Raw genomic sequence first — 27,377 nt, forward strand, 5'->3', positions numbered from 1 at the left:
ACTTTTCATGTCATGCAATTTAATAAGTGATACTTTATTTACATTAGCATGACTTATTCAGGGAAAAAATATAGAATAGACTGTTGGAATGAAATTTTGGCTATATTTCATTTGCTTTTGTGTAATTTGTTACTGGAGATCACTCAAAAGATTTTCTGTTGTACTTACTTCAAAGTTTACATCACCAAGACAACTGAATGCCAAGCAGGGACCTTTGACTTTCAACACTGTTTCATGTTTTTCATTCTGGATGTTGAATTTAGGTATAAAGGGATGCCATTCCTGGACAACATAGCCAATAGCCTTTCCTGGCGGTGCCTGAACTTCCAGCTGCAAGACAGATAAAATAAATGCATTAAACTGCTAACTCATTCCTGAATATTAAAATAATAAATGAGCCATCGTGCACAAATTCTCAAGATTAGAAAACAAGTTAGAAAACAAAACAAAATGAATTTAATGTAAAAACCAACAAGTGCTCAGGACCCATGTTTAGATACATTTATATTGATGCCAATTAAACACGAGCTAAACAAGGTTCGTCACTGATAGATGATCCTTCTCACACCTCTGGTTTCTAATGTATTTCCCTCCGATCACAACTTTGCTCATTTCTCTATTCTATCGATATTATTATATTCATTTTTTTTTTAGCTTCTCCCTCTGGTTCCTTCCAAGCTCTAAATCTGCCATCCTACACAATCTGCCTCCTCTGTGCTCATGATGCTGACATCACACATCACAATTTCCTACTCTAACATTCTTTACCAAGAAACCACCAACGATGGGAATTCCCACCTCCCCAATCTTTCCTTCCTCATACAAATGTACAGTCTTTTAAAACCCACGGCTGTCACCAACTAACCACTGCTTCTTGATTTATCCCATTTTCTCTATTTTTTTCCAACTTTCATGGTGTCCTGTGCAATAGGTCTTATCCTTTTACCCTGGATTTTCAACATAAAGAACAGAGTTCAATGCTCACTAGGTAACTACAGATCCATGTATTTCATGTGAAATGGACAGTAAATTAAATATCAATCAAAAAATCTGTAAACGTGCCTGGGGTAACTCCATACATTTTGAATAATGTTTTCAATTTATTTTTTGTAGGATTCAATTTTTGCATAAATTCTGCATTGACATTTTATACATCTACCAAAGGTGAAATTACAATATGCACTAAACAAACACACTTTTTATGAGGTTAATCTAAAAGTGATGAAGATCTGATCAAGGATAACAATGGCTCCACAAAAAGGGTAATTAATCTCTTACGAAGAAGAATTTTATCTCAATCTTGAGCATTCTCTTAAGGCAAACATTAAAACTTTTAGCTGAAATGCAATGTTACGCGAAAAAAACCTTAAACAAATGTAATGATTTCCATGCAATCTATGTTGGTATTTTAGTAGGACTGCAGCAATTTTGTTCGATTGAACAGAAATACTGAATACATTCTTGTGAACAGGTATGGAAGATACATATGGCTCTCCAGTGTGTTAATTGCTTAATTAACAATTCTTAGATAATATTCTATTATGAAATTACTTGAAAACTAACAACGTCATTGAAAGCAAGTAATCCAGAGGCCCGGACTAATAATCCGGAGTCATGAGTTCAAATCCAGCCACAACAGCTAGGGAATTTAAATTCAATTAATTAAATTCAAATAATTAAATAAAATCTGGAATTAAAATACTAGTATCAGTAATGGTGGCCATGAAACTACCGGATTGTCGTAAAAATCCATCTGGTTCACTAATGTCCTTTAGGGAAGGAAACCTGCCGTCCTTACCCGGTCTGGCCTACGTGACTCCAGACCCACAGTAATGTGGCTAATTCTTAATTGCCCTCTGAAATGGCCTAGCAAGCCATTCAATTGTAAAATCTCGCTAAAAAAAGGTCACAAGAATAAAACCGGACGGACCACCCGGCATCGGACCACTAGGCAACGGACACGACAAAGGCAAACCAAGCCCAGTCGACCCTCCAAAGTCCTCCTCACTAACACCTGGGGACTTGTGCCAAAATTGGGAGAGCTGTCCCACAGACGAGTCAAGCAACAGCCTGACATAGCCATACGCACAGAATCATATCTTTCAGCCAACGTCCCAGATTCTTCCATCATCATCCCTGCGTATGTCCTGTCCCACCGGCAGAACAGACCCACCAGAGGTAGTGGTACAGTGATATACAGTCAGGAGGGAGTGGCCCTGGGAGTCCTCAACATTGACTCCGGACCCCATGAAATCTCATGGCATCAGGTCAAACATGGGCAAGAAAACCTCCTGCTGATTACCACCTACCGCCCTCCCTTAGCTAATGAATTAGTCCGCCTCCATGTTGAGCACCACTTGGAGGAAGCACTGAGGGTAGGAAGGGCACAGAATGTACTCTGGGTGGGGGACTTCAATGTCCATCACCAAGAGTGGCTCGTTAGCACCTCTACTGACCGAGCTGGCCGAGTCCTGAAAGACATAGATGCCAGACTGGGCCTGCGGCAGGTGGTGAGCGAACCAACACGAGGGAAAAACTTACTTGACCTCGTCCTCACCAATCTACCTGTCGCAAATGCATCGGTCCATGACAGTATTGGTAGGAGTGACCACCGCACAGTCCTCGTGGAGATTAAGTCCCGTCTTTGCACTGAGGTCACCATCCAACGTGTTGTGTGGCACTATCACCGTGCTAAATGGGATAGATTCAGAATAGATCTAACAGCTCAAAACTGGGCATCCATGAGGTGCTGTGAGCCATCAGCAGCAGCAGAATTGTATTCCAGCACAATTTGTAACCTCATGGCCCGGCATATTCCTCACTCTACCATTACCAACAAGCCAGGGGATCAACCCTGGTTCAATGAGGAGTGTAGAAGAGTATGCCAGGAGCAGTACCAGGCATACCGAAAAATGAGGTGCCAACCTGGTGAAGCTACAACTCAGGACTACATGCATGCTAAACAGCAGAAGCAACATGCTATCGACAGAGCTAAGCGATTCCACAACCAAAGGATCAGATCAAAGCTCTGCAGTCCTGCCATATCCAGTCGTGAATGGTGGTCGACAATTAAACAACTAACGGGAGGAAGAGGCGGCTCTGTAAACATCCCCATCCTCAACGATGGCAGAGTCCAGCACATGAGTGCAAAAGACAAGGCTGAAGCGTTTGCAACCATCTTCAGCCAGAAGTGCAGAGTAGATGATCCATCTCAGCCTCCTCCCGATATCCCCACCATCACAGAAGCCAGTCTTCAGCCAATTCGATTCACTCCACATGATATCAAGAAACGGCTGAGTACACTGGATACAGCAAAGGCTATGAGCCCCGACAACATCCCGGCTGTAGTGCTGAAGACTTGTGCTCCAGAACTAGCCGCACCTCTAGCCAACCTGTTCCAGTACAGCTACAACACTGGCATCTACCCGACAATGTGGAAAATTGCCCAGGTATGTCCTGTCCACAAAAAGCAGGACAAATCCAATCCAGACAATTACTGCCCCATCAGTCTACTCTCAATCATCAGCAAAGTGATGGAAGGTGTCGTCGACAGTGCTATCAAGCGGCACTTACTCACCAATAACCTGCTCACCGATGCTCAGTTTGGGTTCCGCCAGGACCACTCGGCTCCAGACCTCATTACAGCCTTGGTCCAAACATGGACAAAAGAGCTGAATTCCAGAGGTGAGGTGAGAGTGACTGCCCTTGACATCACGGCAGCATTTGAACAAGTGTGGCACCAAGGAGCCCTAGTAAAATTGAAGTCAATGGGAATCAGGGGGAAAACTCTCCAGTGGCTGGAGTCATACCTAGCACAAAGGAAGATGGTAGTGGTTGTTGGAGGCCAATCATCTCAGCCCCAGGGCATTGTTGCAGGAGTTCCTCAGGGCAGTGTCCCAGGCCCAACCATCTTCAGCTGCTTCATCAATGACCTTCCCTCCATCATAAGGTCAGAAATGGGGATGTTCGCTGATGATTGCACAGTGTCCAGTTCCATTCGCAACCCCTCAAATAATGAAGCAGTCCATGCCCGCATGCAGCAAGACCTGTACAACATCCAGGCTTGGGCTGATAAGTGGCAAGTAACATTCGTGCCAGACAATGACCATCTCCAACAAGAGAGGGTCTAACCACCTCCACTTGACATTGAATGGCATTACCATCGCCGAATCCCCCACCATCAACATCCTGGGGGTCACCATTGACCAGAAACTTAACTGGACCAACCATATAAATACTGTGGCTACAAGAGCAGGTCACAGGCTGGGTATTCTGCGGCGAGTGACTCACCTCCTGACTCCCAAAGCCTTTACACCATCTACAAGGCACAAATCAGGAGTGTGATGGAATACTCTCCACTTGCCTGGATGAGTGCAGCTCCAACAACACTCAAGAAGCTCGACACCATCCAGGACAAAGCAGCCCGCTTGATTGGCACCCCATCCACCACCCTAAACATTCACTCCCTTCACCACCGGCGCACTGTGGCTGCAGTGTATACCATCCACAGGATGCACTGCAGCAACTCGCCACGGCTTCTTTGACAGCACCTCCCAAACCCGCGACCTGTACCACCTAGAAGGACAACAGCAGCAGGTACATGGGAACAACACCACCTGCACGTTCCCCTCCAAGTCACACACCATCCCGACTTGGAAATATATCGCCGTTCCTTCATCGTCGCTCAGTCAAAATACTGGAACTCCCTTCTTAACAGCACTGTGGGAGAACCTTCACCACACGGACTGCAGCAGTTCAAGAAGGCGGCTGACCACCACCTTCTCAAGGGCAATTAGGGATGGGCAATAAATGCCGGCCTCGCCAGCGACGCCCACATCCCATGAACGAATAAAAATGTTGCCCATAGATGGTGTGATGAATAGAAATTAGTTCAGTCACAATTCAAATCATGAAGTTTTTTTTAAATATCTATTTATGAAAGATGGCTGGTCACTTTAAATATATTATATGCAGACAGGGTTGAACTAGAATTCACATTCTGCAGGTACAGCTCGAAATTGGAGTATTAGGAAAACCAGGTACACAGACAACGTGGCTGATATGGCTATCATGACATTAGTTGGCCTCCATTTATTAATTGTAAACAATTTTACAACACCAAGTTATAGTCCAACAATTTTATTTGAAATTCACAAGCTTTCGGAGGCTTCCTCCTTCCTCAGGTGAATGTTGTGGAGGTTATATTAAGACCTGGTAATGGTAAATCCATTAGCATTGACGTGACCAGAAACATGGCATGATATTTATCTAGTCAACTGGCTAATTGTCAGCTGGACAACTCCATTGGGTAAAAACAGACAGGCTTTGGAGATCTGTCTTTGAACCTACTGCAAATGATAGCTGTATTGTGTAAAAATGATCTTGTAATGTATTCAGTAAACTAAATAGTGTTTCTATTTAACTTTTGGTCTTGCTACATCACCAGATATTAGGCATCAAAAGGCACACTCTGGTTCATAGGGAGCAAGGTCACACATATTAGTGATTTTTGACACAAAACAAGAGAAATGTGAGTGGAAAACCCAAAATACCTAATAAATCCTCATTAAAGAGTTTTAAAGCAATCTTGAACCGATTATTAAACTTGGTATTATTACTGATGAGATTAATCACAGTTTACACCTCTAACTGCAGCAAAAACAGAGCATGTCAGCATCTGAAGAAACAGCTCACTTTTTCACGTGCATCAAAATGGCAAATACCAGACTGCTGTGGAATATTAAGTGGCTGCACGAGAGTTAAAGATTTAAAGAAGAAGAATTTTTTTTGTCAGCGACACCAGCTAACTTCTGCAGCTTTGAAACCTATGAAATAGTAAGATAATTTCTAAGCGACTTTTCAATTATGTTGCTATTGCATGGATAGAAGGGTGAGAATTACATTGTGATAAAGTTTTGAAGAACTATAAAAACTGCACTTGCCATGTCATCACTCTAGAAGCTTATTCAGCTTTAAGTATTTAGACTATGCTGCCAGTGTGAAGCAGATTACATTAACATGCAGATCTATCAGTTAACATTAAGTGACATTTTTAGTTACTCCTTACATGGAAGATTTTTTCAAGTATTAAATAACCATTTTGAAATCTTTGTTTCTGTCCATTTACCCACTAGATTTTGAGAAACTTCAGTTTCCTTAACTTCACTCAGCCTTGAAATGAAAAATTTATCTAAATTATTAAAAATGTTGGCCAGAAATTTCTGCTTCTGCAGTCTCCAGCCTATGATTTTCCATCCATTAAAATGAATGGGTAGAAAACTGCAGGCTGAGGAGCAGAGAAACAGAAGATCCCAGCCAATTGTCTGTAAGAACACTGAGTTGTCGAGAGCAAGTGTGTAGAATTGTAGAGCTCAGTCTACAAACACGTTGTTTACATCAGTCTCATAGTAATATGAAAGTTACCCACCAACTTCACCATCAGTCTCTACAAACAAAACAAGCAAAAAGTTGAATGTTATAAAACAGCTCACGACTGGTTTTATGTGCATCCTCTGTGATATCAGCCATTTCACCCAATCCCCACAACTTTAAACCACTTCTTCCCTCCCTCGCTCTGTGCCTTCCACATGCTCCTTCCATGCCCTTGGCACACCTGCCTCTCACCCATTACCTATAAGCCTCACCTTCTATCTGCTTTCTCAGGGCCTCAGGCCTACCGCAGCTCTACACCTTATTTTATTTTGCATCCGGCAGCGCATTCCCCATGTCTCAGAAGGTGGCAAACAGATCTGGTCCTCCTAAGCATTTTAAACACCCAGATAGTGCTGGATCACATGATTTTAAGGATCAAATCCATGATTTATTTTTTTAAAAAGCCTCAAAAGCAAAAGGATTAGTGCTTTGCAAATCAGCTGATCTGTTTCTCAGATATTGGCACCACCCACAATGCCACGGGAGATCTCCTAGTACAGTAACTGCTAAAAGTTATGCTCAATATTGCTAAATTGTAAGATTTATTATTTATCTTGTGTGCTTTATGGACTTTAAAAAAAATGTGAAGACACAGTAGCCACTAGATGGAGTCTCAGAATGTTACTGATACAGTAATGTAAAACCAAATGCTGGGTACTTGATTCAGTATGAAAAGATTTAATGAAGCAAGATTTAATTAATTTGTCATTAGGCCTAGTATTGCTGGATTATGCATTCTCCACCCCCATTGCTATTAAGCATGCATCCTGTAAGCTTTACAGAGATATTGCTGCATCACAACTTTTGGCGTGATTTCACTGGAAACAATGGCATTGATATTATCGGGAGGGCAGGAAGGATGCGAGGGAGCCCAATAGTGGGCGACGAACCCGACAGGGCTGAGGACATGGGGGGCCCTGCCAATTTTAATGGCTCATTTAAATAACACTTCACTGACTCCCACCCAACACCCGGCCAGATTGACTGCCTGGCTGGCGGGCGGGAGTAGGAATTTAGTGGCAGGAGGCCACAGACAGGGAACTCTGGGGACAGTCCCCGGCAGTCAGTGGAAGGAGGCCTGTGCAGGAGTTCGGGGGTTCCAATGAGATCAAGGGGAAGACCAGGGCTGGGTAGACCCAAGGACTCCTTGAGGTGCTTGGGGAGGAGCTCTCCTGCTCTATAAAGGAGCAGATCTTTTTAATACTTACCTTGGCCAGTCGGTGTCTCCTGTCTTGGAACTGCTGCTGGGCAACCGACAGTACGGGGCCCCTGACATTCAGTTAATTCCGTCCTCAGGCCATGACTTTTGAATGTTAACTAGCCCCCCGCCTGTCTTTTGCAAGAGCCTTGTCGATGACCTGTTCTGCAGTAGTAAAAATTTAAATGGCCGGGAAGGCGGCAGGTTAGAGCCGGGAGGCAAAATTTTTAAATTCTGGGTTGGAGGGGGCGGGGGAGTTAAAATTGGAACCAATGTTGCTGTTTGAATCCTAGTCTAATGAATGTGGAAGTAAATATTTCCTTATTTTGTAAAATATAGAAGCACAGCTTTAAAACAAACAAGTTTGTCAGATATCTCAGATCCCTGTACTGATTGTATTCGAACACATTATAATTTAGCACATCATAAATGAGGAAGTTGTTGTGACTGTATGGGAACAGGCAGGAGTCAAGGTTCTCAAATTTAAATGACACCCAGGAGTTAAAATGGCCCGGGCCTCACTCCAGCGCGGCCGTGCAAGCCTGTTGCACACATCAGCCCCAACACAACGCACTTGCGCCCCCAGTTACAATCAGGGCTTGGAACTCATCACATCATTCATTGTCTGTGGGACTTTGCTGTGTGCAAAAATGGCTATCATGCTTACCTGCATGTTACTGTACATCAAAATCATTTCTTGTATTTGAGGTGCTTTGAGACATTTCTGAGAGATATGATAAGCCACTATATATATGCAAGTCTTTATTTTCATTCAGTTTTACTTTGTTTAAAATGTTGAAGATAAGAAGGTTGTAGCTATTAGAGCATCTGTAGATCATTTGGTACATCCAAGCTTCAGTATTGAACAAACCAGTCCAACTTTCCAAGAATCATTCCAGGGACCAGGAAGCATTTAGCAACAACAATGAAGACATCCAGAGATCCAATACATGCACAGAGATTTCTGTATAAAAATCCTACAGCATGGTATTGAGGTACCACAAAGATGCTCTGACACTAAAGATGGGAATTACCATCCTGGCAGGTATTATTCAATGCAACATGTTCTTCACAATCTATATTGGTGATCTGGATGAAGGTGTTGGGGGATCTGGCCGCAAGTTTGTGAATGATACAAAGACGAGTGCCAGTGTTACAGCCTTGGATGAGAAACAACTGCAATCAGATCTGCGGCTGACAAATAATGATAAATGTAGTGTTATGCACATGGGTAAGGCTAATGCCAAGCATGTGTATACCATGCAGGATTCCAAACTAAAGTCTGTTGAGTGTTAAAAAGACCTAGGGTGTTATTGTACACGAGTACCTAAAGATTTACGACCAGTTCCACAAAACTATATCAAATGCACTATAGTGTCCTTGTAGAAGACCTTGGTTAGGTCTCATCTAGAATATGGTGTTCAGGTTTTGTCCCCTCACGTGGTGAGTGATAGAGGCCCTAGAAAAGTTTTAGAGGCGGGTCACTAAAATGATTGCTAAAAGACCTTAGTTACCACACTAGGCTTAGAGTGCTAGGTCTTTTAACTCTAGAAAAGCTTAGACTTTGAGCAGATCTGATTGAGGTACTTAAAATAATGAAGTGTGTTTATGTGGATAGACTATTGGAATTAGATAGGCTAGAGACAACCAGGGGACATGCCTAAAAGTTATGTAAGCTGAGAAATAGGTTACATGTCAAGAAGTTTTCCTTTTCACAGAGGGTCACCGATCTCCAGAACAAGTTTCCAGCAAATGTAGATTCACTACGGGTGTTCAAAAGAGAGCTGGATGGCTTCCTGATTATGGCTGATATCACTGCATACAGAAGGTAGGTGAGATGCTGGATGACGTGCCTTATGGTCACTATGGTCTCCTGGAACTTATTTTGATTGCCGTTGGGAATCAGAGAGGGATTTCCCAGAACTTTTTCCCCTGAATTGGCCATGGGGACTTTTTTTAAACCCATTTTGTTTGCCTCCCCCAGATTACATGGCTGCTGGTAGGTGGGAAGCAATCATTTCCATATGTTTGTACATTAGACTTATTGGGTTTTCTTTGCCAGGAACAGCAGTTCACCAGGGCAACATTCGGACTGTAGCTGTACAAAGCGGAGGAATAAGCATCACTTAACTGCCCCTGGAAATTTCGCAGGGCTACGGCTGATGTTTATATAATGCAGCTGTACAACACCACCGGAAAATCATAAAAAATTGGCAGGCATTGCAAACCTTCCTTGAAGAGCACTTAGGAGCTTAGGGTCAGCACTGGAGCTAATTTCTATTTCACCTACTAGAGACAAAGGACCAATAGTTCAGTTCTGACAAAGGGTCCACACCTGAAACGTTAACCTGTCTGTTCTCTCCCCGGATGCTGACTGACCCGCTGAGTGATTCCAGCATATTTTTATTTTTGTTTCAGGTTTCCAGCATCTGCCGTATTTTTTTGCTTTTTGGACTAGTGGCTTAGATAGATTTGTATTAATAAATCTTCTGATCACTTGTGCCAGAGTTTGTAACAGTTCCAGAGGTAATGTTAAGTAAGTTAAGCAATTGAAATACCCTTTTGTGTCAGAACTCAGGAATAAACTCTCTCTTTAGAGGTTGTACCAGTCTGATTAATGCATCACATCAATATTGAAGCTACATTAAGCAAGAAATAAGATATAATTTGGGGGAGACTATAAAAAAAGTGTTCTCCTACATGATGACAGATTATAAAGTTATGTTATTATAGTTTTTTTTAAAATGCACAATTATTCTCAAATTGCAACAGGGCATTAAAAGCTATGTGCATTCCTTGGGACTATGGGGTTTGGAACCCAAATCCAGTACATAAGCTTTCAAAGTCTAAATAACATACATTTACACTTTAACAAGACTGGATCATTTTCACGTGGATAGTAGATCACAAAAACGGCCAACAACTTCAAAAATGTTGTGAGGTGAAAGGTGAGTGAACAGAAACAGCTTCAGACATAAACACCAATTCAATTTTCATGCACTCACCTGATGCAGACAACATGGACAGCAACATGATCCACATCCTAAAGGACGCACAAGGTGCATGACAGTTTGACCGATATTATCCAAAATCTTTATGATAAATGCTCGATTAGACCCACAACATATTCGGTTACAGAACTCACTGTCTTCCACCGCATAGTAAACTCTCTGACCGAAGCTGTTCTTTAGTTCATATTTGTTTTTGCTCTCAAATCCTGTTAAGGCTGAAAAACATAATATCATATTTCAACACCCAGCATATTGTAAAAAATAACTGTAATTAGGCTAGAAGTATAAACTAAAGCACCATTTAACACAGGTGTGGAGCTAGAAATCATGAAAACATAAATAAATATCTATAAATGAATAAAATAATAAGCAGTAATACAATAAGGGATCAGAAGAACTCCAATGTCTGAAATCTGACAGTGTGTGTTACAGTTTGATAACCTACCAATTTTGGATTTAAAACTTATTGACCTCCCATGGCGTTGCACACACATGCCTGAAATTTCCATGGTAGCTCTTCCAATCACCTGCCGTAACATTCCAAGAAGACCGGCGGAAACCCTAGAAAAACGGCATATCCATTTCTTCAGGTTCCAGCAGGAGATTGGAGGAATCCCTGAAGCAATTCTACCCCAGAGAATCAAGACTAAGGCGGTAATTTTAACCCCAAAGAACAGGTGGGTTGGGGCCGGGAGGTAAAAACAACAGGCTTTTGAATTGGGATCACAACTCAGCTCCAATGCTCCCACTTTCGGGTTTAACTCAGGCGTGTCTGGATGCATGCGCGCATCCGAAAACCGGAAGTCCCATCCCTACTTAATGCTGGCGGGCAATTTACTTCATTGCGATAGTTGAGGCACTTAATTTTTTGTGGATTATAAAAGGTAAAACGTATGTAACCTCACCTACACGGGTTTCCCACTGCTTTTGATTCTTATCAGGTGAGAGGAGGCAAGAAGGGCCAGGTCCATGAGGTAAATGCTTTATTGCACTGCTTGTGGGCCAGGGGGAGCAGGATTGCTTCATCCTGGCCCAGCCAAGCTCACCTGGTGCGAACAGACCCTCACGATCGGCCACCACCCCCTCTGCAAAGTCTCCAACCGCCCCCCCCCCCTCCCACCGAGGTCTCTGACACCCCGTCCTCTGCGAGGCCTCCGACACCCCCCATGAGGCTTCCCACCTCCCCATCCATGAGGCCACTGACCCCCTCCCCCATCCACGAGGTCTCAGATCCCTCCCCCCATCCGCGAGGCCTCCGATCCCTCCCCCCATCCAGGACGCTTCCGTCCCCCCAACCTCCGCGAGGCCTCCGACCACCCCCCCTCCAAAATCAGCGAGGCTTCCGACCACCCCCCTCCTCCACGAGGTCTCCGACGCCCCCACATCAATGAGACCTCCGACCCCCCCACCACCTGCGAGGCCTCGACCCCCTCCATCCGCGAGGCCTCCGACCCCCTCCCCCCAGTGAGGCCTCCGACTCCCTCCCCGCCAAATCCAAGGGGCCTCCAACCCCTCCCCCCATCTGCAAGGCCTCCAACCCCTCCCCCCATCCACGAGTCCTCTGAACCCCGCCCAGCAATAGCTCCAGCCTTTTGTGACCTCCGACTGCTCTCCCAACCTGGTCATCTCCCCCACCCCCCCCACCCACAATCTTCTCCAAGGCCCCAACCCCGATCTTCTCCACCCCCACACCCCCACACCCCCCATGTCCTTCATGGCCCATGATCTTTCCTTCCCTCCTCTCCAATTTGTGGCTCCTTTCCCTCCAGATAGGCAGCCAGCACAGGGAACCTGGAAGCATAAATAGTTACCTCCAATTGAGTCACAATCACAGATTGCGATGCACTCACTTGAGTTAAAATTATGCCCGAAGTGTGGTCTTCAAGCAAAGTAGGGTTAGATTGTGAGGTGTAATTGCATTGCAGCATGTAAACATAATTCTGTCCTAAAATTAACTTTTCATTTATTCAGCCCACCCAGCGTGATTCCATAAACGTGCCAGGGACAATTCAGGTGACAAAAAGGCAGATTGAAAAGCATGACAATTTTTCGATGACTAGGCATGTTAAGTTAATGATTTTTAACAGCTGCCTGCAGGAATTACAGTTCTGGTTGTATCTCGACTCCTCTGCTCACGGAAAGGTTGTCGATTATGGAAGAAATGTGTATTATTTTGGTTTGATTGAAAAATTCCTTGGTGCTGCGACAACAGATATCCTCTGGTTATTGACAATGGAAAAAATTTAAAATATGGCTTAACGATGGGTGCATAAGGTAACAATTCCCTCACACAACCTAGCTTCCTTACACTGTCAGAAATCAGAAATGGGAAAACTTGTAAGTCTGGTGCTTCCAGAAGGGACAAGATATTGTAAGTTACTCTTCAACATAGTTACTGGCTTAAACCATTATTCCTACCTGTGTAAACAAGTCAAAAGGACAAAATTAAAACTAGTCCAGAAATCAGGTTCTTATTTTTAGTCAAGCACCTTCAAAATTAAACTCCTTACCCCAAATAGCGCACTGTTTTGTGTACCTATGAAATAAGAAAAGCATTGTGCGTACAGCATCATCTATGGGCACAATCCCACTAAAATGTTGTGGTTGTTCGACATTTTTTAATGCGTAACAGATTGAAAGAATCTTAGTATCCATTGAAACACAAAGAGAAGAGGAAATGAGAGAATACTACTAAATAAGGTAAAGTTCTGGAATAGAGGACTGTTTGACCTCACTTTAATGCCATGTTTTACTGATTTTTTTGAGTCTTAACAGGATTCTTGCTACTTAAAGTTTTTCCACACAAATTAGTCAACAAATTCAAGATTAATGGCTTTCAAATACCCTTTCAATGTTCACACTATCCCAATTTATAAAGCTCATTTACACATTTGTGCAGCAATCCATTTCACCAGTATGCCCTGAAACCCAAATGTATTATCTATACAGTAACAGGTATTGCTTAGCTCAATATTTTTTGTTAAATAGCAAATTTGGTTTAAATTACTAGCTACCATCAAAATTACACTCACCTTCAACAAGTTCAACAACTTGATGAACAAGTAAATGATCAACCTGTGGAGAAAAGAATGATTACAACTCAATCCTTGACAGTTATCTTAAGAGTGTCTTATTTCGTTAATTAAGAGCCCAATTTCCCCATGCACTGCATAAGTGCAAACTGTGCAGAGAGGTGGTTATTTCTCACATTATATATTGTATCTCCTTTAAATAAAGCTTCCATTTAATTTTAAATGTCAATTGTCATGCAATGGAACCTGATCATTTTGTCATGTGGCCATGAGCTTAGTTGATTTGTTGAGCTATTGACAAGGACTTGTACAACCCTCTGAACATGTATCATGTCAAGAACAAAATGAAATGCCTGTCACTATATTACTAAATTGTATTCTAAATAATAAATGTAAAATTATCAAGGAAGAAAAAAATGTACATATGTAGCCAACTAACAATGTATAAACTTATGTATTTGAGGGGAAAAACATCCTTTATATATATTATAACTATACCTTTGATAGAATCTTCTACAGTAATGAATTCTTTTACCTCTATCTAAAAAATCATATTGAGGAAATTTTGCATGGGAACCCACTCCTGAGGTGTTCATAAAAGGAAACTGTTCGGGGCGCGGTGATTGGTGGCCAGGTCTGGGAGATCGGTTGCTGGGTCGGGGGGGAAAAAAAAAGTAGTGGGGGAGGAGCACACCTTCCGGCTCCACATTCAGGTAAGTATATTTTAAAACTTATCTTGTTGGTTGTGGCCTAACAGTCCCTTTAAGGACCGCCTGTAGACCTGATTTTGCTGAACACAGCCGACAATGGTGCTGGTTGCCTCAGGGCAAACCAAACTTTCCATTTCAGGCATGGGCACAGCATGCTGGTTTTTTAGCCTTTAAATATATGGCAGGCAATGCACTTCCAGCTCAATGAGCGTGCGCTTCCTACCCTCTTGTAGGCATAGGAGGCTGAAAACGGGTACTGCGCGGCTGAATATCTAGACCATTATGTTTGAGAAAATGGCAACAATGAGGAGAAAAAAAGTAGGAATTTCAACTATCATTCCATGCATGTGCACTGCATATGAATCTGTTATTTCCAGTGGATTATTTCTGAAACTGGTTCTAAAAATCACATGGCATGTCACATGATGTACACATGCAGAGCCAATGACAGAAGCCTTTTAAATGGTCCTATCTTACAAAATATGTTATAATTTTTCCAACTATTTAATCTTTGCAGTACTCATTTCTTGAAGGCTCAGATTAGAAAAGAAGTATGAAAATATTGACTGTCGTTTTCTAGCACTCCATAAGATGCACAGCAACTAGCTTGTCTGCCTGAATTGAACTCATCAGCTGACCACATCACAGTACAGCACCTCTGGCACAGATCACTCAGCAGCTTTTCGCCATGACAAGTCTCCATAGAATAAAGACATTATATTCTCTCAATGTTTAAAAACTAGCTCCTAAAGTCAGGCAACTTGTGCTATAAACGTGAAGAATGTGTCACAGAAAAGTAAACCACTAGTGAGTCAGGCATGGAAAATTAATTCACCCTTCAGCTTCTTGAGTTATGTTTTGTTTTTAAAATGTTTATGCTAATCAAGGTGAGGGGTGTTAGTGCTGGGGAATGAAAGTCTCCCTCTTTCAGGAACCCAGTGTCAGCATCAAGCACCCCCAGTCAGGTGGAGCACTGCCAGATGCAGAGTGAAGTTCCTTCTACCTCTCTGACCGAGGTTGCCAATTTAGCGCTGAATTGGAGACAATTTTTTTTTTAAACTCATGCCCACAAGGAACTGGACTGAGACTGCTCAAATTAATTTCCCATAGGAGTCTTACAGTTGCATGACAGAAGAAACTCCCATTCCATCAGTCTGGGCTGGATTTGAACCAAGATTCCAGACAAAAAAGACCAGTGTCTAATCCACTGTGTCACCCAGTTCTTCCACGAGTTATATTTCTAAATGTTCAGCAATTTATTTTTCAGTATATATAGTGGTTTACTGAAATATATAAAAACAGTTATGGTAGGTAATGCTCCAAGGCCTTGACATGAATTGACAGCATAACCATCGCTTGCTCACCGTTGTAAGGTACTCTAATCCAGGCGGACAATTAGGAATCGGGGCTGGTGTGCGCATCCACTGTACTTGAGGCTGTGATAATCCACTTGCTTGGTGAGTTAGCATAGAAGCACTGGATGGAGGGTAGACAGCATAACCTGGCTGAGGTGCAAAATGACCTGCTCTCACCCACACACACACACAGATAGAGAGACAGACAAAGCGAGGAAAAGAATCAATGTAATTTCCAACCACAGTAATTTAGCATTTTCCTTACAATTTTCAAATTACATGCTTGCTGTCTATTATTTGCCAGGTGCGTGCTTACATCTCTAGTGGCAAAATTTTTCTCACACTGTAATTTTCAAATTTCTGTCTCCTGACCAATGGTCCTCCCTCTGTAAACCTGCTCCTTTGCCTTACATCGGCCCTGAAGATGGTGATGAGGAGCAGGAGATGGAGGCAGCAAAGACAGGAAAAAATGTCCTTGTAGACCATGATGATGAGGAGGATCATGATAATGATGAGCATCAGGCCACATAGGAGTCCCTAGAGCAAGATTCTGCCCTATGTTCCTTTGCCCTAACCCCTCAATATCATTCCTTGTGCTACTTGCTTGCTCACTTCCACATGCCTGCTTAGATATTTTCCATCCGGGGGAAGTAAATAGTCTAATCAAGGATGTGGCACTGAGTGATTCACAGAGCATGAGGGAGCAAGAATCAAGAGCCAGGTTCCCAGTGGAGCTGCAGGGATAGCTTTCCTTCACTCATGAGTCATGAGACTCATATCTCGTGAGTACTCCTCTAAAAAGAAGGATGCTCAAACATCATACCCACAAGCCGGCACTAAGGCCAGTGTCCAAAGATGTGTGGGCAACTATCAGAAGTGACGCAAGAATGCGCATCCCTCATTTGTGGCATCATGGAATGAATGTCTTACTTCCTTGTAGGCATCAATAGTTCCTTGCTTCATTGGAATCTGTGAAAATCTCCAATCTCACAAGTGGCCCAGGACCAGTATGTGCTTCTTCCTCCACAGAAGCACAAACTGCAGCCCTGGAGGCAGTACGGGACAGGTTGACAGAACTCGACATATAAGTTTTCAGTCACTTGGGTCTGGGATATGGGTAGCTGCCTTTCAGGGCTTTCAGAATCTGATAGCAGCTGATCAGCGGACAAAGAGATCCGAGGCCCAGATATATGGCACAGACAGGAGACAACCTGCATGAGTTTACCATTTCTCAAGACATTAGCATTGGCTAGGCATCTGACCTATCCCCTCAGTGCATCATGCAAGTGACATTAGTAGGAAAAAAATCAGGCTGCCTGAGCAGGAGCTCCAGAGATGCAGCCAAGACCATGCTGTCGTGAGAGGAGAGTCACTTCAGCCCTAGTAACACATACACTTACAATTCAGTTATAAAAATATCCAATTCTGATATGTTTTAAAAGGGATAACAAACCCTGGGCCATCTTTAGCAAGCTACCAGTGTTACTAACTAGAGGGATTTTTTTTAAAAAGACGACTGCGCATGTTGCTGCATTATAAGTTTCAACATAAATAGCATATTAAATACAGAAACTTCTTCAAAAAAATTCCTTGTTTCACAGAGAATTAAGGCAGGGGTAATGGGAGTACTGAGAGGAGAATACTTCATTTATTATTTGAATCCTGATGCCCTTGCAGCCATTACTGAGGAATTCCCTGATGCTCCCCTCCAAAGCAGCTGGGACCAGCTCGCCAGGAATTTCCATTTCCAAGCCTTTTTGGACTGGAAAGTTGTGCAGGGCTGTGCAAGCTACCATTATGCAGGCTACCAGCTGGGACTATTTGGAGACCCGCTCCCGATCCATTAAAGCAGTGAAAGTTCTCTCAATTACAACTCTTGTAGAAGGGTGTGCCTTGTTGTAGCGCTCTTCAGCTGCAGTTCTCACTGCAGATGCGCTTTGTCACCCACATGCCATCTAGTTAATTTAAATTCTTCCTTGAAAAAAATCAAGGAGAGCAGAATTCCTGACAATAAAAGCATCATGGAAACTTCTGGCATTGACATACATAATTCATTGCATCTGGTCACACTCCAAGTGGAAGTCTTTTCTACTCACAGCTTAAGGGGTGCACTATAACAGTTCGCAATACTACATGAGTGCTGACTATTGTATCCTGCACCTTGGGGAACTCAGCAACTTGTTAAAACTGTTTGGCCCCATCACACTGCTGCCTGGCAGTCATACCAAACTGAATGAACTCCCCTGTTCTCCTAAATGGTCTCAGTGACCTGATGAATGCATACCTAGGCCACATAGAATCATAGAAAAATTACGGCACAGAAGGAGGCCATTCGGCCCATGGTGTCCACGCCGGATATTAAGTGATATTAAAAAAGGTCCCTTACAGCTGCTTGAAGTGAGCTGGTGGCATAAAAGTTAAGTGCCATGGTAACTTTTACTGTCAGATGCAAAGGTGTCTGAGCAGATAATCTTGGCTGCAGTTCTTCATGCAGAAGGTACAACAAATCTGCTATAGCCTCTTTGATGAAGTGTATACTTCTCAGAGTTTCTCGCTGATGCCTGTAAATTCTTTGGGCCTGTAATATCTTGTGGGGTACATTCGGCTCAAATGCTGACTCCCCCTCCTTTACTCCATCCTGTACTACTACTCCTCTATTAAAATAGCAAGTAAGGGAATGTCCAAGCCTGGTATTCAGAACCTCTTACTTTGTGGGGGTGGAAAAATTTCCTGGTGGCCTCACAGGCTCTCAGGCTGTTAAAGGCAAGGTTGGTTATGTCCAGGTAGACAGCAAAAAATTCCACACCAAAAGCTCTCTTGAAAGACTAATCACTTTTTAAAGCTTCTGCAAGCTATAGGTTCCAAAATAAAGCACTTCTGTCAGTATCACAACTACGGCTCTTATCTAGTACTGAATTACCCCTGGTACAAAGGGGCTGCTAATCATGCAATTTGGGGTTATAATAAACTTCCAACAGCATTAGTATGCAGACTGTCAGAAGGCCAAATACCTGACCAGAAATAGCAACACAGCCATTTCAGAGTGGAAATATGGGACAGGCTAGCTGGACCAATGGGTCTTCTCCTGTCTGTCAGTTTCGTATGTTCATATAAACCCTGTATAAACAGGATTCACCCCAATCTGCAGGCCTCAGAGTATAAATTCCACTCTAGCACCAAAGAAATGCTCAAAAGTCAAGTGAGCTCAGGACTAATGTTTTGTTATCCACATGGTAGCTTTGCAAATGTCTGCCAGGGCCATTTCACAAGAGAATTAAGGATGAGGGAGGTCATTTGGGCCATCTCAATTCATCCATCCAGAAGCACCTCACAGTTTCCCCCATTGGTTCCTAAATTATTCCAGGATTTTCACTTTTGTTACTCTGAGAGTTTGTTCCATGTTTTGATCACTCTCCACATGAAGAGTTTTCAGGATATCAGTCCCCTAAATTTGTATTTTACTAGTTTGAACCGGTGTCCTGCTCTTACACTTTAAAGTAATATTTCAGATTTATCTTTTACAATACCCCAACTACCTTGTACACCTCCATACAATTTCTTCATAGATGCCTCGTTCTGGAGCGTGAAAAGCCGAAGTTCCCCAGTTTTTCCTCATAACTCAGACCGTTGCCAATAGGGATTAACCTCGTGGTTTTTCTCTGCACTACCTGCTTGTTGAACGACAGAGCCAAAACAGCAGAATACAAGTCAGAGGAAGTCATAATCAAACTGTACAGTACGCTGTTCAGGCCACACTTTTAAGTCTTGTGTCCTGTTCTGATCGAGGAGACAGTCATGTAGAGGAGGCAGCGCAGAGAAAAACCACAAGGAGGAATATCACCCTTTTTTCTACTATTTCATTGAAATGTTGTATATATATTTTTTAAAATGTTTTCATTCACTTTAATAAGTTGCTAAATTGCTACATTTATTTTTTTTGTATGACAAGTTTCAAATCATATAACTTGGACTGGAACCACTTTTTTAGTTTTGGATACTTTATAGGTCCAAGATTCTGAATGGGCCCAACTTGAGCTAAATTACCAGTGGGGATATTGGGCCAGAACGTGCTCCGACCGGCGTGACAAGGCAGTCCGCACATCCTGCGGTCAAACACTACGAGAAAACTTACCTCGCGATCTCCAACATCCACTTGCTCCCTCTTCAATTTATTTTAAGTTCAGCGCTGTGAATTCAGCACAGGTTCATTTGGGTCTGATAGAGAGTGTGGGAAATAGAAGCCAAGCCCACAGAATGTCAAGAGAAGTCACGCCCACAAGCGGGCAAATACAAATCATTCCTTTACCATTAACTTCTGCATGTTAGTTTAAATAAAAATTTAACATATCTTATAAAAAGCCAAGCAAATGATTTGATTTAATGAAACTTACAGAAGTTAAAAGTAAAAAAAAATAATATTTTTTGATCATGTAAAAAAACATTTTTAATTAAAAATTTAAGACTATGACATTCCACATTTTTAAAATGTAATTGTTTGTTCTTTCGCAGTCATTAATAGTTATCATGCTTTTAAAAAGTAATGTAGAGCTGGTATTTTCCAGCGTACCTTTTGGTGGTGCAAGTATCTTCGTTCCAGCTGGGCAAGTTTACGAATGTTGAATGATTTAATTGATTGTAGTGTAGTGTGGCCCTTTAATTCAGACCTGTCAAACCGCCGGTGAACCGATGGGAGCAAGTTTACGATTTCCTGGTGCGCACTCGTGAACTTGCTTTCTGGATTCACCGGCGGAGAGAACGCCATTGATGAACGGCGTCTTCGGGTGAGTAATTTATGCCCCATTATGACACATTTAAGACCAAGACCAAGATAGGGAGCAGAATCTGATTGAAGTACTACCTCCAGAGTTTTATTGTCCCGGATAATTGAAATCTTTATTCAACCGGACAGACCACCCGGCATTGGACCACAAGGCACCGGACACGACAAAGGCAAACCAAGCCCAGTCAACCCTGCAAAGTCCTCCTCACTAACATCTGGGGACTTGTGCCAAAATTGGGAGAGCTGTCCCACAGACTAGTCAAGCAGCAGCCTGACATAGCCATACTCACAGAATCGTACCTTTCAGCCAATGTCCCAGACTCTTCCATCACCATCCCTGGGTAAGTCCTGTCCCACCAGAGGTGGCGATACAGTGATATACAGTCAGGAGGGAGTGGCCCTGGGAGTCCTCAACATTGCCTCTGGACCCCATGAAATCTCATGGCATCAGGTCAAACATGGGCAAGGAAACCTCCTGCTGGTTACCACCTACCGCCCTCCCTCGGCTGATGAATCAGTCCTCCTCCATGTTGAACACCACTTGGAGGAAGCACTGAGGGTAGCAAGGGCACAGAATGTACTCTGGATGGGGGATTTCAATGTCCATCACCAAGAGTGGCTCGGTAGCACCACTACTGACCAAGCCCTGAAGGACATAGCTGCCAGACTGGGCCTGCGGCAGGTGGTGAGTGAGCCAACACGAGGGAAAAACTTACTTGACCTCGTCCTCACCAATCCACCTGTCACAAATGCATCTGTCCATGACAGTATTGGTAGGAGTGACCACCGCACAGTCCTCGTGGAGATGAAGTCCTGTCTTTGCACTGAGGACACCATCCAACGTGTTGTGTGGCACTACCACCGTGCTAAATGGGATAGATTCAGAACAGATCTAGCAACTCAAAACTGGGCATCCATGAGGCGCTGTGGGCCATCAGCAGCAGCAGAATTGTATTCCAGCACAATCTGTAACCTCATGGCCCGGCATATTCCTCACTCTACCATTACCAACAAGCCAGGGGATCAACCCTGGTTCAATGAGGAGTGCAGAAGAGCATGCCAGGAGCAGCACCAGGCATACCTAAAAATGAGGTGCCAACCTGGTGAAGCTACAACTCAGGAGAACATGCATGCTAAACAGCGGAAGCAACATGCTATGGACAGGGCTAAGCGATTCCACAACCAATGGATCAGATTAAAGCTCTGCAGTCCTGCCACATCCAGTCATGAATGGTGGTAGACAATGAAACAACTAACGGGAGGAGGAGGCTCTGTAAACATCCCCATCCTCAATGATGGCGGAGTCCAGCACGTGAGTGCAAAAGACAAGGCTGAAGTGTTTGCAACCATCTTCAGCCAGAAGGGCCGAGTGGATGATCCATCTCAGCCTCTTCTAAATATCCCCACCAACACAGAAGCCAGTCTTCGGCCAATTCAATTCACTCCACGTGATATCAAGAAACGGCTGAGTACACTGGATACAGCAAAGGCCATGGGCCCCGACAACATCCCGGCTTTAGTGCTGAAGACTTGTGCTCCAGAACTAGCTGTGCCTCTAGCCAAGCTGTTCCAGTGCAGCTACAACACTGGCATCCACCCGACAATGTGGAAAATTGCCCAGGTATGTCCTGTCCACAAAAAGCAGGACAAATCCAATCTGGCCAATTACCACCCCATCAGTCCACTCTCAATCATCAGCAAAGTGATGGAAGGTGTCGTCGACAGTGCTATCAAGCGGCACTTACTCACCAATAACCTGCTCACCGATGCTCAGTTTGGGTTCCACCAGGACCACTCGGCTCCAGACCTCATTACAGCCTCGGTCCAAACATGGACAAAAGAGCTGAATTCCAGAGGTGAGGTGAGAGTGACTGCCCTTGACATCAAGGCAGCATTTGACCGAGTGTGGCACCAAGGGGCCCTGTAAAATTGAAGTCAATGGAAACAGGGGAAAAACTCTCCAGTGGCTGGAGTCATACCTAGCACAAAGGAAGATGGTAGTGGTTGTTGGAGGCCAATCATCTCAGCCCCAGGACATTGCTGCAGGAGTTCCTCAAGTCAGTGTCCTAGACCCAACCATCTTCAGCTGCTTCATCAATGACCTTCCCTCCATCATAAGGTCAGAAATGGGGATGTTCGCTGATAATTGCAGTGTTCAGTTCCATTCGCAACCGCTCAGATAATGAAGCAGTCCGAGCCTGCATGCAGCAAGACCTGGACAACATCCAGGCTTGGGCTCATAAGTGGCAAGTAACATTCGCTCCAGACAAGTGCCAGGCAATGACCATCTCCAACAAGAGAGAGTCTAACTACCTCCCCTTGACGTTCAACGGCATTATCATCGCCAAATCCCCCACCATCAACATCCTGGGGGTCACCATTGACCAGAAACTTAACTGGACCAGCCACATAAATACTGTGGCTACAAGAGCAGGTCAGAGGCTGGGTATTCTGCGACGAGTGACTCACCTCCTGACTCCCCAAAGCCTTTCTACCATCTACAAGGCACAAGTCAGGAGTGTGATGGAATACTCTCCACTTGCCTGGATGAGTGCAGCGCCAACAACACTCAAGAAGCTTGACACCATTCAGGACAAAGCAGCCCACTTGATTGGCACCCCATCCACCACCCTAAACATTCACTCCCTTCACCACCGGCGCACAGTGGCTGCAGTGTGTACCATCCACAGGATGCACTGCAGCAACTCATCACGGCTTCTTCGACAGCACCTCCCAAACCCGCAACCACTACCACCCAGAAGGACAAGAGCAGCAGGTACATGGGAACAACACCACCTGCACGTTCCCCTCCAAGTCACACACCATCCCGACTTGGAAATATATCGCCGTTCCTTCATCGTCGCTGGGTCAAAATCCTGGAACTCCCTTCCTAACAGCACTGTGGGAGAACCTTCACCACACGGACTGCAGTGGTTCAAAACGGTGGCTCACCACCACCTTCTCAAGGGCAATTGGGGATGAGCAATAAATGCCGGCCTCGCCAGGGACGCCCACAGCCCATGAACGAATTTTAAAAATCCATTCAGTGGAGCCTGTAACCAGAATAATTTCCCAAGTACTTTTTAATATGGAAGATGTATCCTGATCTAGCTTTTTTTCTTTAGTTATTACTTCCCAAACAAGATGCTTGATTTTCAGTAAAATGGAGAGAAATTTTGGCATCCAGCATTAGTCTGCAATGGCCGACAGCTTGGTTATTCACTGGAACAAGGTAAGCCATCAAGGTCGACCGACTCATGTCATCAAAACATTTTAGAACATCCACTCAGAGCTCTAACTTCATTTGGAAAATGATCTGAATGGCACCATAGGATCTTCTACAGTGAAGTTACCCAAGTTACAGTTGTAGAGCCTCTAGAATCAAGGCCTGAAACCCAATTTGGTCCAGATATGTGATCCTTTGCCAGGTGGATTGGAGACTACTAGAGATTCTAGCTTGTTTATGAAAATCTTTGAGGGCTTTAGACTTTGGCTAAAAGATTTGGAGCTCCTTCCTTTATGTTGCTTGAGCATAGACTATTCGTCACTTCCAGGACTAGGTCTTACCCATGGTTATGTGTCAATTCATTCTGATCTAGGAAGTTTTATCTTCTATTCCCCTCACCCACCCTAATTGTCTCGAAAAAAGTATAGGTTTGATTTTACAATTGTAAATTCCTTACAATGTTGATTGAGTATTTGTTATTTCCTTCAGTTGAACATATTTTACACAGATATAAAAGATTAGGTTCCTTGGCCACAAAATAACACCTCCTGTGCTGGATAATGGATTGTATTGCCTTATGCAGCGAGTCATCAGTATGTCAGATATGAGGCTCTATTGAAGGAAACATCAACTTGACCTCTAACTGAGCTAGTTTCCATACCCATCAGTGGTGTTGAAATAGCTTAGGATGAAGCTGAAAGAAACCTAGTGGTTAAACATTAAACCAACATTAAACATGTCCAACCAATACAGAGCAGCACTGTTCGAAGAAAAGAAGGGGAGTTCTCCCTATGTCCTGGCCAACATTTATCGCTCAACCATCTGCAGTAAAACAGATTATCTGGTCACTTATCTCATTGCTGTTTTTGGAACCATGCCGTGTGCAGATTCGATGCAGTGGCCACAATGCCTGCATATCAACAGTGGCTAGCAATTCACTGGCTATGAAATGCTTTGAAATGTGAAAGGCACTATATAAATGCAAGTTATATATTCTTAGAATGTCCTATGTTCAATTGGTGCAATATGGTACAGTAATTCCGAGGTGGTTAAAGCAGTTTATCAAAATTGTACTGTTCAAAACAAATAAATATAGGCCTTTGCGTCTAAAAATCACTTCAATGCGATACAACCAGTAAGTTAAATAAAATTAGTTACCAACAGAGCCAGCTGGAGGAGCACCATAGTGATTCAGTGGTGGTGGGTAAGGACCCTGTGGAGACTGGACCGGAGGATATGGAGGTGCAGTGGGTCCATAAGCAGGGTATGAATAAGGACCTGGAAAAAAGTGTATTAGACTTTTTAAAAACTAAATCTATTGGATACAATTCTAATTTCAGATCTGTATTCAAGTGAGTTGGACTGTTAGCTGCTCTTAATGAGTAGTTATGATTTTTATATGTAAAGGTAAATTATTACCCTGTAAAGGGTAAATATACCATAACAAACATGATAGAATATTTCTAGCTTGCATGTACAGTAGACACAGGGGTTGATAGATATTAAAATGTCAATTAATTACCAGTAATGCCACTTGGCAGAACAACATATTGGTTCAGTGGTGTTCTTAAATAAATGGACAAATTGTTGAACTCATTAGGCCCCGAGCAGGAATTGGGCAGGTGGGGTTTGAGGCAAGCGATAAACCGCCCTGACGCCGTGAGGTCTGGGCAATTTTAACTCCTGAACCACATCTGTGTGCCCGAAATGGGCAAGTAGTGGCCACTGGCCGGGACCAAGGAATGGTCGCTGGCACTCAGGTTAGTCAAGGGGAGCGGGTTTCAGGAGGGTCTTGCGTTCGGAAGAGGGTTGTGGAGCCTGGGGCAGGTTAGGCCTAATCTTTCCTTGTGGGGCTCAGAGAAGCAGTCGTGCTCCTCCTGGCAACACAGAAGGTTAAAAAATGAGTTTTAAAAACCCACCTGTATGGGTCTCTTCTGGGCCTGGCTCCTCTTCCCACTATTTTCACCTGGTGCGAAAGCCACAACAGCTTCCCCGCCCAGCTGATTTTAACTGCCCGGTTCTGAACAGGTAGGTAGGGTTAAAATCACCTGAAAAGTGTCAGCTATCAGCCTGACGTGCTGCTACTAACAGTAGTCTCATATCACAATCACACTATTCTAATTATGCATGCATCTCATGAATGTATACACACACAAACCAAGACAGAATGTGAACACACCCAGAAAAGTATGGAAACAGTAAATTTATCTCAATACTATTTTTAGTGTCTTCTCACTCAAGTACATGTGGCAAACAGATCTAAGTTTGTATTTATAGCTTACTGCTTCTTCTCTCAAATTTCTGCTTCTCATTTTGCCCTTATTATTATTGCTTATCTTTCTCCCTCTTCTTTTTATTTCCTTTTACTTCCCAGTTAGAATTTTGAGTTCTGGAGCCCTAAGCTAGTAAGCAGTATGGACACACTTCAGTAAATGGGAATGTGTATGCACTGAGATTTTCTGAAAAGATACACAGTTTCATTTTGTCCACCCCCACCCCCCTAAGGAAGTCCATATCCATTCGTGAAATGCATTGAAAAGCATTCAGAGGGCAATCTCCCATATTTACTTTTAGATTGGTACTCTATTGGTAGAGATGGAAGCACTATACTGATCAAACCACATCCGTGTCAATTGGGAAGTCCAGGTTATATATACATACCCACATATATGATATACACATACAGCTCGCTCATAGGCTACTAAAGGCAAAGTACTCAAAGACAACCCACTATGCCACTTGCTGCCAGTCCAGTTTCCCTAGAATCCATTCTACATCATTACACTCATCACTGTGACTGATTCATCAGAAGGTGGAATTAGATCAGCTTTATATTATAAAATAATCTTGAGAAACATTTTAAAAAAGGAAACTGTGTGTCTAATTACTATTAATACCAAGTTACTTTTTTTCCCCCCCAGCAAACATACTTTAGGTCCACTCCTTTAGTACATACTCTGCGTGTAAATATATAAACAACAGGGAGTTGATCTCACCTTGAGCAGCCATAAACAGAGTTGCTTTTTTCCCTTACTGTAACTGAAAAGTATCTGGGAGGAAGGAAAGAAAAAAAAATTAAGATGGCAAACTATAATCTGATAAACAAGACTAATAATTATAAACATTTGTTACCTATTTTTCTATTACACAATTTTTTTCAAGAATCAAAATCTACCAAAAAACTTATTTCCAATTAGAAATACGAATAAGTCACAAATCGTTGGACTAGTATAGGCAACAGGACACTATGGCCTGGATTTTCTTCATCCATTCCAGCAGGGAAAAGGCAGGACTTCCAGCCTAACCCAAACCCCTTTTCCTGAATTGGAGTTCATTAAGCAAGCTGGGCAGGCTACTTGCGGGATCCCCACCAGCAAGCAGGAGCCCACTGCTCCTGGGTAAAATTCTGGCGCTGCTGCAATGGAAGAGACCCAAAGATCAGATAGAGACAGGCAGTTTTTTAGGCCTCAGCTAGGACCGAGACCTAAAAAGGCTAATGGTCGTGTGTTCACTACAGGGCCCTTCCCTTCCCTAAAAAGGGCATCGAGGCCTTTTGCCGCTGCCATAGTGATTACCACCACCCTCCCTCCTGGCAGTCCCCAGAGCAGCAGCGGCACGGGCAGAAGGAAGAGA

General features: G+C 43.4%; 1 protein-coding gene across 4 annotated transcripts in view; it reads right to left on the reverse strand.

The window, feature by feature from the left end:
• The window catches only part of LOC137323032 (phospholipid scramblase 1-like), an 85,970-nt gene that overhangs the window by 13,314 nt on the left and 45,279 nt on the right, over window positions 1-27,377 (reverse strand). For all 4 annotated transcript variants that reach the window (XM_067986391.1, XM_067986392.1, XM_067986394.1 and 1 more), the window contains 6 exons: window positions 26,741-26,794; window positions 24,903-25,022; window positions 15,748-15,905; window positions 13,674-13,716; window positions 10,636-10,856; window positions 169-330 (listed from right to left, as the gene is read on the reverse strand). In XM_067986391.1, the coding sequence (XP_067842492.1) occupies window positions 169-330; window positions 10,636-10,856; window positions 13,674-13,716; window positions 15,748-15,905; window positions 24,903-25,022; window positions 26,741-26,753 (717 nt within the window). In that variant the 5' untranslated portion in view covers window positions 26,754-26,794. The remainder of the gene's footprint in view (window positions 1-168; window positions 331-10,635; window positions 10,857-13,673; window positions 13,717-15,747; window positions 15,906-24,902; window positions 25,023-26,740; window positions 26,795-27,377) is intronic.

Source organism: Heptranchias perlo, chromosome 6, assembly GCF_035084215.1.
Source record: "Heptranchias perlo isolate sHepPer1 chromosome 6, sHepPer1.hap1, whole genome shotgun sequence".
Classification (NCBI taxonomy): Eukaryota; Metazoa; Chordata; class Chondrichthyes; order Hexanchiformes; family Hexanchidae; genus Heptranchias; species Heptranchias perlo.